Source organism: Leptinotarsa decemlineata, unplaced genomic scaffold, assembly GCF_025532065.1.
Source record: "Leptinotarsa decemlineata unplaced genomic scaffold, Ldec_3_MD MMD2_tig00003335_RagTag_RagTag, whole genome shotgun sequence".
NCBI lineage: Eukaryota > Metazoa > Arthropoda > Insecta > Coleoptera > Chrysomelidae > Leptinotarsa > Leptinotarsa decemlineata.
The window spans coordinates 1,816,072-1,830,498 of NW_027412587.1; the positions used below are offsets into that span (position 1 = coordinate 1,816,072).

The window sequence follows — 14,427 nt, forward strand, 5'->3', positions numbered from 1 at the left end:
ATTTTATGACAAACTTAATTGTGAAAACCGCATATATCGTTTCTGAGTTACAGCATGTTTTTCGAAAATGTGCATTAAAATCATGAAAAATGGGATTTGATATTCTGGTTTATACAAACCAAAGAAAACGCAGAAGCAGTAAGCAATTTGTATCACGGGAGATATCCTGGGAGAAAATAACCTTTTAGAGATATTTCCTCAAGATTGCGATACAACCTTATTGTTGGTGGTCAATTTGGAAAGAAAAGGCCAAAATTATATGAATGAAATGGGGATGAGGAGTTGAAAGAAATAGTCATTTGAGGAGCTGTTGAAAATAATACCAAAACTAATGTTAGAAGGATTTAGAAAAGACACAAATTCAAGCCATATAGGACCAGGATATTTTGAACGCCGCAAGACTTTTTGCCAGTGATTCCTGGAAAGTTGTCGGCATTTTCAACCGCTACAATTCTTCTAGGTACCTACTTGGGCACAACAAAATCCTCATTCCAAGGAAGATTTAGATTCAGTGTGTTCATTTGTAATAGCATTCTCTCATCTCAGAGGTATTTAGAAATTTTAAGGCAAAATATTGAACCCCTTGTTGATGAATTGTCACTAATGGAGCTCAGAACAATATATTTTCAACAAGACGGGGCTTCGCCTCACAACACTGCAATTCTCGACAATTTTTTGGCTGCAAATTTTGGTAATGATTGGATAGCCAACCAAGGACCCAACCATTGGCCGGCAAGGTTACCAAATCTATCGCCTATGAACTTTTACCTCTGGGGAAGGTTGAAAGATGTAATTTTTGAATTGCCGATCAATTGTAGATACGAATTGGAAGCGGCAGTGGTGCAAAGTTTTACTACTCTCACTTCTATTGAACTAATGAACTGGGCAAAAAACGTTCAAAAAAGGTATCAATATATATAGAAGGATGTATATAGGAGGAAATATATACCAGTTCCAAATACCAGAAATTTTTGACAGAAATAAAGTTACAGCAACTTTTCGGAAATGCACATTCTCGAAAAGCAAGCTGTTACTCATAAACAATGTTTTTTTCTGTTACAAATTTGTCTATCGATAGTATGCGTGTTTCTGCAGGATTTAATTTTGATTCGGTGTATGACCTATAGGGACTTTTCGTCCTATAGGGACCTTTTCAAACGAATACAATAAACTACAATAAACAATAAACTACAGTAAACTATTGTATTCGTTTGAAAAAATCTTTATAGGAAGAAGCTGCAGTAATGTTAGTTTCAAATATGTGTTGAAATAATAGAGAAAGTTTTATTTCCGTAGCCGTAGTAACGTCTACATTAATCAATGTATTAAACATCAATCGGAAATCTGTTGAAAAAAATCTGTTGAAATTTGTTTTTCCATTAACCAGCTGCCGCCCCTACTACGAAAGACAATTCTTAAAATTCGAAACTTGTGCGAGCTAAGTACTAACGAGGTCTTACATTTCAACGTGTGATTCCTGACACGGGACAGTGTTCAAAATTATTTCACAGTTGTTTTGGCTTTTTATGTATTCATTGTATGTGATCTAGTATTTTTTTCAGGATTAACCACCTATTTGATGAAGTAGTCAATGGATTCACTACCCTGTATAGATAAAAATATAATATAAGGTATAATTTTGACGACGAGCTTTGCAAAATTTCTCAGAAGTTCAGATTTCTGATTGGTGTAGAATTATATTTCAAAAATTGTTGTCGACAGATCCATTGCGACTGGCGGTAAGTGTATAGCACTTGGGTCAACACTATTGGGCCGGTAAGTGAATTTTCAACATTCCCATTAGTCCTCGACAATTAAGGAAGTTACGGGGGTACTTTCATGAAAAGTGTAACAAATTTGGATTTTTTAGGGCTGAAATTTTTTCAGGAAAATTGTTTACCTATTGTAATTTGGGGGTACTGATCACAAATCTGGAGGAATTTTCAGGCTATTTTGTTCACTAGTATGATTTACCGTACATTATGGGTTCTTCCGTCACGAATGGCGGGCAGGCAGTGTATATAACTGAGGCCAACACCATTCAGCCAGTATGTGTATTTTCATAATTTTCATCTATCTTGCAAATTTCATCATTGTACCTTGATAATTACGGAAGTTATAGGGGTGCTTCCATGAAAAGTGAGACACACTGTATAAACATGTTTCTTTTCTCTATTTGTCAACCAACTATTCATGATGAATTGAAACGAATATTATTTATGGAAAATAAACATTTCTATATAGAAATCTACTTTTCAATGTTAAAGTAGTATTATGTATCATTTGAACATATTGTTTGTTTCTGTCACATGAGCACGCATGCATAGCACGCATTTCTATATTATTGATTTCCTAGATGGAACAAATATTTATATTATTAGTATAATCTACTAAAGACTATTTATTGACATTTTGAAATGTTTTTGTTATTCCGTCGGAAGTTTGTCATTCTATATATTACTTGTATTATGTTGCTGTATCGCTGCTGTTCTAATATTTTAACAGAATCAGAATCAGAATCAACGAACTTAGGCGTGCGCAGCGTTATAGAACAGTGCTTTCAAAAAATTGTTCTACAGCGCCACCTAGTGGTGAGTTACAGAAAAATGGATAGCCTAAAAACCTTCTCTATGAAAAATCACTTATACATGTCAAGTTTCATCACGATCGGTTGAGCGATGTAGAAGTTTATCACTTACCAACCAACCAACCAACCAACCAACAAACACCCATTTTCATATAGTAGATGTATAATGAGCAAAAAAGAAAGAAGGTTAAAAGTTTTGTTGGTTGGTTCAAAATGTCTCACTTCATGAATAATATATTCCTATATTAAAATTTGAAAGAAAAGGAGCATTGCTGATATCTGTATATATTAGAAAGTTTTAAGATTCTTCTGTGATATATTAAAATTCCATTATTTTGTTACATATTCCCCATTCTTTAGATTTGTACCAAATTCAGAGCAAGGCGAAAATAAGATTATCTGTTAGAACTTCAGAAATTCGATTTGAAATTAGAAAAGTTCGGCACAGCGAAATTCCCTTGCATTTTACAAATTGGATTTTCACCAGTTTCAATGGAGTCAAACATTTTCTCCAATAGTACTCTCTTTATTGATGAAACAACTTCGTGATTATCTAGAAAGTTGGAAGTGATAACATTTGCAATTTGTATACCACAGCGCTTCTGAAAACGGAGTGCTGGTGAATTCAAAGAATGAAACTATAGTAATGGATTTCAAGCTGAAATAAAGATGTTCAAAATACTGCAACGAACCTGGAATCAAGAAAATTATTTGAAAATTGATAGTTTTCTAGACCGAAGTAGAACACACTATTCTTCTCGATACTGAATGAGAGAAATCAACTACGATAAAATTTATTGAAAATCATAGAGCAAGAAATTAAAAAAGATGTCTCACTTGGGCCGTTGGTCAGTAGCCAGGCGGTTCGAAGTGAGTGCTTTGTTCACTCACTCAAATTGACTGCCGTAGGAATCACACGTTAAAAGGTAAGACCTCGTTAATCCTTAGCTCGCACAAGTTTCGACTTCTGAGGGTTGTCGTTCATGGGGTGCGACAGCTGGTTAACGAAAAAACAGATTTTAAAAAGACAGATTTTTAAACTTACCTCGACTAACCATATTGAATTGAATTACATCATAATTTTACTTCAACATCGGAAAGAAATTGTAAGGGACTTCTGAAAGATATATATTTTATCAGATTTCGAAAATTAAATGCGTTTTCTGATATGTTTAGGGTCCTTTCTATTTGCCACACTATTGAATTTGTAAGTGTGGTAATTAAGAAATAAAAATAAAAACCGGTGTTGGGATTGCTTGAAATACTGTTTTTGGCGGAGGCATATTATTATAACATGTGCGTCCACCAAAATATGAAACTGATTGACTGATCTAGAAAAGTAGTTTTAAAGTGTATTTATTCATTCATATGTTTTATAAGGAAAGAATAATTTTTACTCAGTTTTCCATGCAAAAATAAATGTGATTTATATGGATCTATTATCTGATTCGTTAATTGGTCGGCTTGTTGATGATTTTCGGACCATTAATTACTTGTAAAAAACCACTTTCGCTTCATGATTAATGAATTCACTTCCGAATCCTAATCTCGTTTGTAGGTTTTTCTGATAGTGACAGTTATCTGTTTGTTTTGTTTTTTAACTATTGACATGCTTTCGCAGATATTTCTCTGTTAAATTCATTGATATACTATTGATTTCCTAGAGAAATAGTTGTTTTTATCTCGATATTGATCGCGATTTCGTTCTTTCAGCCTTGTTGAACAGTGTAGATGTTTCGTCTCCTCAATACCATTTCGATTTTGTCGGTGATACCACTTGATGAAAATTCATAAAATTTGATATTTTGTGGTGGATCTTAGATACGGCTGATTTTGATTATTGTTTGTCATGTGTTATGCAGTCTCATTTTCACGTTTATCAGTTCAAAACGGGGCATAGCTTAATAATTTATGAAGGGATCAAAACCCGGGCTGGTAAGTGTGATCAAATAAAACCTGAACGTTTTGTCTGCTACTGCGGTTGAGATCGTTAGTGATACTTGCGTTGACTGCGAGAACGAATATTGTATTTCGAAGTCTTGGCAAAGACTATCACTATATCATACGCCATATCAATGTTTCACAAGTTGACGCAATGCACCTACGAGCTTCTTCTGATCAACTCAGGTAGAACGATGTTTTTTGGTATAACCAAACAACAATGCGTTTCCAATTTTGAAAATGTTCTATGGAGTTATAACTGTGTTTTATACTGACATTAACATCTGTTTGTTGGTATAAGTTAACATGTATACTCTACTCTAGATCCATTATCGATATGTGTTAAAATGACACCACATTGATCAGTCTTCATTTTGTTTTCATAGGAGTATTCATTCATACCACCATAATTCATTTATATTTGGACCTTATTGAGCATATTTTTGTCCCAATACTCGTCTAGTATAGCACCCATATTCTGTACATTACTACAAATATTGATAATTTTTCTAATGAGAACAATATCATAATTGTTGAGTTTTAGCTTCAGTGGACGATACTTTTAATACCCAGCAATACTGAATTCGTTTAGTAGGGTTAATATTAGGGTCGAATAGCGACTGGGTTGAGATGAAAACTATTTAAACAAAAAAAGAAATACTCCGTTTGTCAATTTGAGTCATGAGAACTAAGAAATTCATTTTATGAACTAGCCTTTCAAGTGGAGCGGAGAAGAATTCTCTATGTTTTAAAATTCGATCTTCAAATACAGAAACCGTAGACAAAACAGTTCAAATATCATTCGTTTCTTTTTCCAATTTCAATTCCAAGCTCAATGTAAGAGCTAACACTTCACAGTGAATAGTATGCTTTTATTTTTTTCAGAACTCTTCAGCTTTCTCAAGGACCTTCTTTCACGAAGAATGATTCATAATTACCTTCATACCTCAGATCAACGATGCGCGTTTCACCAACCAAGTTGGCTTCTTCAGGAGATGAAGAAAATTCAAAAACTCAGAAGTCGTATATCTAATCACACACACAAACATCACAGGAAACCTTGATAGCCTGGATCATAAAAGAAAGATTGGGGAATAGTTTCTCTTCTGTAGATAGTTTACGAGACTGATTTAGCTTACTAGATTTCACTCAGATCGATATATGTCGGAAATACGCAGCATAATACAGCTGCCTATCGCTTCAAAATTCGATCTATCACAACTCGAACTGTGATTTGCAAAAACTCTTTCATTTGGAGTCTCTTGCTCTTGCACAATAAAATTTACGAGGCGGTTTACCCAAGTAAAATAATCATAATCTGCAGCGAAATAAATACAACGCAAGTCGCCAGTTTTGCACAGGAACTGATTTCAGGGCATTTTAAAGATTTTCCGAATGAAAAATTAGCCCGCGTAACGACTTTGTTACACACAGTAGATACATAAATTCTACTCAGAATTGGTGACGCTTAGCACATTTAGGTGGTTTCAAGTAGATTTCAATTGACATGAATTCATTCATTGGTTGATAACATAAGCAAACAAATTTATTTGTTTTTCTTCAGTTTTGTGTTAATGCTAGTGAAATGAAAAAAAACCTAAATTTTTTGTGTGAATCTCATCACTGTTATAAAATAAGACTCAACGCAACCTGCATATAAATTTTTACTTTTGACATCGTTTCATTTCATCTCCTAGAGACCCCTACTTGGTGAAACGCGCGTCGAGAAGAGTATTGCATTTCTGGTGATCAGGAAAAGTGCTTGTTTTTGGATAAAATATATATTTTTGATAGAGTAATACACATTAATAATGAGTTCAAGTGAAAAAAGTCGAATTTTCTAATAAAATCAGACAAGTTGAACGTAAATGTATTTCCTATTTAATGCATTTTCCTGATGACACTGTATACTTGTCTAAATTATAATGATAATGATGAAAACGTGTTTTTGTATAATTCAATGTTCATATAGAAGTAGTTGTTTCTAAAGGATTTTTCTTCTAGTTTGCGTCTGCAAGTAACTTGACACGGTCTACACATCTTTGTGAAGACTTTATTTTGGAATGAATTCCTTTCTTCCTTTCGTTGGAAGATTCTCACCATTTTTGTAAAAAAATGGAAAAGTATGAAGTCAAAACCTTTCTTTCCTAAAAAGTAATCTCCCCTTGACATATACCACTTTCAATGTAAACAAGATCCTATGGCTGGGATTGAATCAAATAAGCGAATAAATGACATTGCGTACTATCAACGACGACATGAGTAGATTCAACTCATCTGTGACGTGAAGTCGTAATTTTATGAATGAATTCAGTGCTTCATCTTGTGATGTTATCCAGATCGGTCATGAAGAGGCAATGAGATAAGTGTCTTATTTTGAAACATCATCGAATGTTTACCATTGATCATGACAGTGTTACATATAAGTGAAATTTCACCTCTTTAATGCACAATATTGTGTACCAATCCAGCGAATGATATCTGATTCAATTCCATAAGGAATGTTTGGAGTACAAACTGGATAGAAAAACGTGTATTTTTGTATGATTCATGTTCATATAGAAGTAGTTGTTTAAAAAGTATTTTTCTCTTCCATAAAATTCAATGTTTATGTTAAAGTAGCTTGTGTCTGAAAGTTACATTTTTGCATGATCTACACATCTTTGTAGAGAGTTCATTACGGAACTAATTGCTTTTTTCTATTCTTCGAAAGATTCCGAAACTTTTTTTGTAAAAAGATGGAGAGGTTGAAAGTCAAAACCTTCCCTCCCTGAAAATTATTCTCTCCTCAAAATATATTCCTTCTAATTTGAATAATGATAAACTTTCAGACACATAATCTTTTTTTAAAAATGGATATATAGATTATGAAGTAACCTTATACCTAATTACAGACAGTTATACTTTGCTCCACATGTGAGCCAATTTTTCCAGCCCTATTTGAATTTTGTAAAAAAATACACAAGTAGTATGTAGGAAAATTTACATTTAGTTAGTATTTGATATGAAGCATTGTCAAACTCATTAGATTCACGAAAAAGGTCGGGTTGAGTCTTATTTTGCAACCAAATTATCTGAAAGAAAAATGTATGTTGATGATAGACATTACCCTGTACTGACGAGTGAAATCGGTCTGCAACTGTGTTCCAGTATAATTGAAAATCGCCAAGAGCATATGCAGGAATAACTTCAGAGAAGAATCCTGCACTGACACCTGACACCACTGACATATGCCGTTCATGTTTTTAGCCAGGAAAGTAGTTGTTTTCTGATAGGTGTCAGTCCATCAACCTACAGTGTAGGTAATTTGAGACTGACCTGAGCGAATTGTTCTTTTAGATAATTTGATTTACAGCCAGTTTTCTATTTGTGAAGTTTTTTCCGTATACGAGGAATTGGGAACATTTCGGATATGCGATTAGTTAATTCGTTCACAAGCAGATGGGGCGATGACAAACATGTCTAGTTCGAGGAATGATGCTCTAAAAGGAAGTCGATTTTGAATTATGGAAAATCATCGACTTCATGTTGATGATAGACAGTACCTTGCACTGAAGAATGTCCCAACAGCCCGAAACCGGTCTGCAAGTGTGTTCCAATAATTGAAAATCGATTCCAGCAGTTGTATCACCAAGAGCATATGCAAGAATAACTTCAGTGAAGAATCCTGCACTGACACCTGTTGGATATAATCCAACACCCTTCGTGATATTTGTCAGGGGAGTGGTTGTTTTTTGATAGGTGTCCATTGACCTACAGTATAGATAATTTGGGACTGGCCTGAACAAATTGTTCTTTTAGATAATTTATTTATAGCCAGCAGTAAAGTTATTTCACAACCTTGGTGTCAAAAATTGTTTTGAAAAAAAATGTCTATCATAACTTTTCACGATATTCCATTTGGATTTTTCTCGAACAACAATGCAGTTTGACAGATAATCGAATTCATGTAACTACTGTTTTTTTTTTATTATTTTTATCTTCATCGAAACAGAAATTGATGCCTACGTGATTTTTTTTTTCAAATTTTATTCGTCATAAGAAACATATGAAATAAATTGTCTGAATAAAAATCTAAATATACATAGTGGTGAATAAATACAGAACACTTGAAAAAAGGTTACCCTTGACAATGGGCGTGGCGTATAATATCAGTATACAAGTACAATACGAGTATTAGTGGCATATAATATTATTATATGGTATATTAGTACATATTTGAATTGATATTTAGTGATATGATAAAATGAAATAGTAACAAAAAAGATATGGAATTGAAAAAATGATTCGATATTACTTTATTGCTGAATTGAGGTTATTGAGTTGTAGAATAAAGGGTCAGATCAGTGGTTAATGTTTCATTACAATTAGTCATAAATTTTAATAAGTTAAATATGTTCTGTCAATGGACTGATGAATCATTTTCCTAGAAGAATCAATCAACCATTTTGAATAGGCTAATGTATTGACTGGTTTTTAAGTATTCCAGAATATCAGCGTATAGGACTGGAAAAACATCTCTCACTTTTTTGCGTATTGATTTTCGGGATAGCAGTTGTTTTGGTTTCAAAGTGGTTGTTGTATATAAGTTATATTGGCTGAAGTTTAGCTTCATTCTTATAATGATATATTATTAGTGAATGATAGTAGAGTTTTCGAAGGTCTAAAGTTTCGGTATCAAAGAATAGTGATTCCGTGAGTTATGTATGATCTTTTTGATATATAATTTTCAAAATCCATTTTTGAGAAGTTTCTGAAGATTTTAAATGTATATCGGCTATCCCACCCCATACTTTTATCCCGTAAGATGAATATTTTTGTGCCAGTAAATCATATAACCATATATTTCATATCGAACAGAGGCGTATAGAGTTTAAATCTGCTGGATATGCTCCTCAATGTTTTTCTTACATATTCGGAATGATGTTCCATCTAAGATGATTGTCTATTATCATTTCTAAATATTTTATTTATTTATTTATTTATACACTGTTCTACAGATTACACCCAACTACAGAATAGGCATGTAAGTCAAATACAATAAGTTATAAGGTAAAAACAATAAATATAGAATTATCTGAAGTAAAAAGACTCAATCTCAGAGATTGAACAGTAAAAAATGTCGAGCTGTATTGCATTTGACACACATGTTAAACAGAGGTGAAAGTTTCAGAATATTTATACGTGGTGTTGGTAATAAAAAGGATTATCCACTCTAGAGGTTGGTCTAGGTAAATTGGAATTGAAGTTTCGTAGAATATGTGAATCAAAAACTACAACTCAAGCTATGCATAGCATCTCTAGCTAACAATGCATCATGGGGAAATCCCTTTGGTGGATAGATGTTGTATGATCTATAGGAGAGAACTTTCAGGAAACGACGTTTAATGTCCCCGCCCTTTCATTATTTGAACGGGTCAACTCAAAAAATTTAAATTTGGAATAATGAAATTAATGCATGAATACTTTATTTTGAAGAGAAATTGACAGAATATGAAGTTAAAATCTTCACCTACTACAAAATGGCGGAATATTTAATAATTTCCTGAAGACAAACACATTAATATCGATATTTCTGGAAATATTCCTTTTTATCTGCCATATGGCAATTCCAACAACCCGATAAGGTTTTTTAAGTTATTTTTTTTTATAAAAGCGACAAAAAATTTCAGTTCAACAATGAACATCATTGTTCAGTTAGAATATTCTCATTTGGTTTTCGATTTCACCAGTAGAAAGGTACCAAATCAACAATCTCTAAAATGGTCAATTCTCGTCCATTGGAAGAAAAATCTGAAGCGAATTTTATTTACGGTACGATGCGTAACTTTTACGAGACTTAAAGGATTTTCAGTGAACGTTTTTCGAATCGTCCTAACTGTAGAGAATATTTGAAGGAACTTGTATCCAAATTTACAACTACCGTTAGTGTACCTAGCAAAAAGCCCTCAGGTCATCCGTCCATTCCGGAAGAACAGTAGGTGCAAATAATTGGTGAGATGATAGTAAATCCTGAACAGTCTACTTATTTCGTCGCGAATGTTTATGAGGTCTCTTCTTCCACTGTGTGGAGACTTTTGAAGACGAATAGGTATCATTCAAAAAAATTAAAATGGTACACCAATTAATTGAAGACGACCCTGATCGAAGAACAGAATTCTGCGAAATCGTGACGGAAACCATTGCAAGGCATCCTACCTATCTCCACAGTATTTGTTTTGTTCATAGACAAAATTGTCCTTATTGAAGTGACACCAACCCTCACGATTTCCGGGAAACACATACCCAATATCCAGAAAAAATTAACGTTTGGGAAACTATATTGTAGGACCTCCATTTATTGATCGAAATCTAACAGAAGAACTGTATTTGAATATTCTGGAAACTACTGTTGATCACTGAATCACATCACTGAAATCGTCGAAATGAATTCGATATGGATATTGTATTCCAACAAGATGGCGCTCCACCACATTACTCTAGATGAGTAAGAAACTATTTGGATACTACTTTTCACAGTCGTTGGATTGGCTACTTGAAGCAAAATGTGTACGAAACTGAATCTGCTTCAATATTGGATATACTGCAGAGAATAAAAAATATTTAGAGATATTGACGTTACTGTGTTCGAAAATGTTCGGCGTGAAATATCGGATAGGCTGTTCATATGTCAAGAAGTTCAAGGCAACCATTTCGAGCATCTTCTGAACTGACCTCAAGCTTATTACCTCATATTATGAAGTTGAATGTCAATGTATTCAGGCAAATATTAAAAGTTCCGCCATTTTGTAGTAGTTGAAGATATTGACATTATATTTTAGGGTTGTGGAGAATTTGTCAGGAGCTTCAAAGAGATGTGTCACAAGACCCCCCTTTCCATTTAATTTTTTTTCCAGATGGCGCCCAGTCTCCATCTTGAAAGTTTCATCTATCAATTTCACTTCAAAATAAAGTATTCATTCATTAATTTTATTATCCCAAATTTCAATTTACTAAGTTGACCTGTTCAAAAAATAAAAGGGGGGGCATTAAAGAAATGCATAGTAGTGTAGCATAGTATAAGGTTTCTGATGTAAATGGATCCGAGAAATCTCTGGAGATTCGCGCAATGAATCCATACATCTTGTTTGCAGCAGACAGAGTGGCTTCAATGTGTGGCACGAAGGAAAGTTTTGTGTCGAAGGTAACACCTAGATCGGTGAATGTGAGTAGCCGTTGAATTGTAATATTGTTTAATAAATATTTATATGAAAATGGACGATTTTTAGTGTGTAAGTCATTATGTGAGAGACTAAAGTTATTTGAATATGTCCATTTTTGAATAATGGTATGTTTTGTATGAAGGTATTATTGAAATACTTTCCACATGACGCAGACTCTTTCTTACTAATCACAATCTATATTTCATTCAATAACAACTTATAAACAATTCATCATCAGTGTTTCTATAAGAATTTCAATTAGTATTTCACCTACAAGAAAGACACAATTGAATAAAACATCAAAAACAGTGAACTCACGTCTGATAATTGTGATGTTGTTGCAGAAGAAGAGGCTGATGGCTCGTCGGTTGCTGTCCCATTAACCTCTGCTGCTGCTGCCTGGCAATTTGTGCGGCAAATACTCCGTATCCGAAGCCGTATATTTCGTCTTCTTCTTTATCACTCAAACAACTCGACGGCTGTAACAAGAAGAAAAGCATTAAACCGTTGTGCGGGCGTAAGCTCGTCGAAATTATGAAATGTGCTTCCGAAGGATAATTTATTGAGAGAAAGGCATCAGTCGGCAGTGAGCAGGGATGACTTGATAGGGTCAAATTATTAGAATGATTTTCAGAGAGAGGTAGTTTTTTTTTGGAATTTGACGAAGTAACCATATTGAAAATGTGAAAGACTGAAACATATTCCTCTTTGAAAGATGACATGTTTCAAATGAAGTAAATTATAAGAGAACATCTAACCATAAATTCAACATTTGTTGGTCATAGAAAGTATTTTAAACGTTATATATTAGCTTCTTCTGTATGTATGTATGTTTTTTTGTTTGTAACTCTCAAGCTCGGGATCTGTATTTGACAGAATTATCGACATTATTTCTTGATCTATTCGCGGGCAGATGGCGCTATACGTAACCTTCTTGATATATCAAGATTATTGCTTGATCTATTGGCGGGCAGATGGCGCTGAACGTAACTTCCTTTATATAATTCGAACTCACTTTACATGTATTTTTTCATTTGAAAAAAGTACTTTTTTTATTAACACGCGCGCCTGCTGCCTTCCTTAGGCTTGGTAGCTGATTTTCAGGCTCCCTCTCCGGAATCGGAATAATAGATAAAATGATATAGTTTGAAAAAACTAAAAAACACGCTTTTATAGCATACGAAACTAAAAAATTAAAAATAAATATAGTTTGAAAAACTAACAAACACGTTTTTGAAGAACATCGAACTAAGTTGAAAATAATGTTTTTTTAAATAAGCTTAAAACAATAACGAACGAAAAATACTAGTATCATTGTGAAAAAAGCGTGGGCGCTTTGTGCTATACTTTTTGCATATCAAACACCCGTCACTTTTTTCATAAGAATACTAGTATTTTTCGTTCGTTATTGTTTTGAGCTTATTTAAAAAAAATATTTCTAAGTTTTTGGTTCGATGTTCTTCAAAAGCGTGTTTTTTAGTTTTTTAAACTATATTTATCAATCATAACAACTCTTTTCTGAAGTTAACAACCGTTAATTGTCCGCGTGGTGAAATTTGTAAATTGAATGCAATTAATTCAAATAACTGTAGCAAATTTCAACCAAATCAGTGTAAGGATATTCATTTTTTTTTATAAATACCGTTTTTTAAACTTCAACGCCCTGTATAATAGTTAAAATGTGTGAGAGTCTTTGAAAAGGGAAGAATAAAGGGCTCCCTTTATTCACGCCGGTAACCAGCCGAGATGGTTCGGATAACCACGTAAAGGGGGCTGTATATGTTTTTATGAAAAAAAGTTCGACAAAAAATGGGTGGCTTCGTGCAAGACCGCTGCGCCCCCCGAAAAAGCTTCTGTCAACCTTGATAGGAGGAGCCTGGCCAAATGCGCCCGAGTGGGAAGCAACGGCCATCCAAAACATATATAGAGATCATTCAGAGAAGTTGCAAATTCCTTGGTACAGTAATCAATAGTAACTTCAAATAGAAATACCGTATCAGCATTATCTTCGAGTTGAATAAAAACCACTTCGCTTTTAAAAATCTCATGAGATGCCATGGTGGAAACGAAATTATTTCAATATACTACCCGTTAGTTCATTCGCCTTATTTTTTGGTTGGATTATCGACAATCCAGTAGATGTTATTTGAAAAAGGCCTTCTAACTTTCATGAGCATTTATTGGTACAAGCTTCTGATACACACATTACACAAAAATATATTCTCTTGTAAAATTTTAGTTTCTATAATTATCTAACACGCCGCATCGTAAGAATAATTTCAGACTGGAACTTACTAAATACGAGTTAAAAAAATCTCCAAACTTCGCTGGAAAGAGATTTTCCAAGACTCCACTTTTAGAATTATAAAACAGTAAACATCTATGAATTGCACATGCATTTTATAGTGTATAGGAATATACAGTGCATTTCTTTAATGTCTCCCCCTTTTATTTTTTGAACGGGTCCACTCAAAAAATTTAAATTTAGGATAATGAAATTAATGAATGAATACTTTATTTTGAAGTGAAATTGACAGATGAAACTTTCAAGATGGCAAATGGACGCCCTCTGGGAAAAAATTTAATGGAAAGGGGGATCTTGTGACACATATTTTTGAAGCTCCTGACAAATGCCTCATAACCCTAGAATATAATGTCAATATCTTCAACAACTACAAAATGGCGGAACATTCAATA

At 33.6% G+C, this 14,427-nt stretch overlaps 1 protein-coding gene across 5 annotated transcripts in view; it reads right to left on the reverse strand.

The window, feature by feature from the left end:
• LOC111507432 (uncharacterized) overlaps positions 1-14,427 on the reverse strand; it is a 544,290-nt gene that overhangs the window by 160,313 nt on the left and 369,550 nt on the right. For all 5 annotated transcript variants that reach the window (XM_074177938.1, XM_074177940.1, XM_074177937.1 and 2 more), the window contains one exon: positions 12,049-12,209. In XM_074177938.1, coding sequence (XP_074034039.1) covers positions 12,049-12,209 — 161 coding nt within the window. The remainder of the gene's footprint in view (positions 1-12,048; positions 12,210-14,427) is intronic.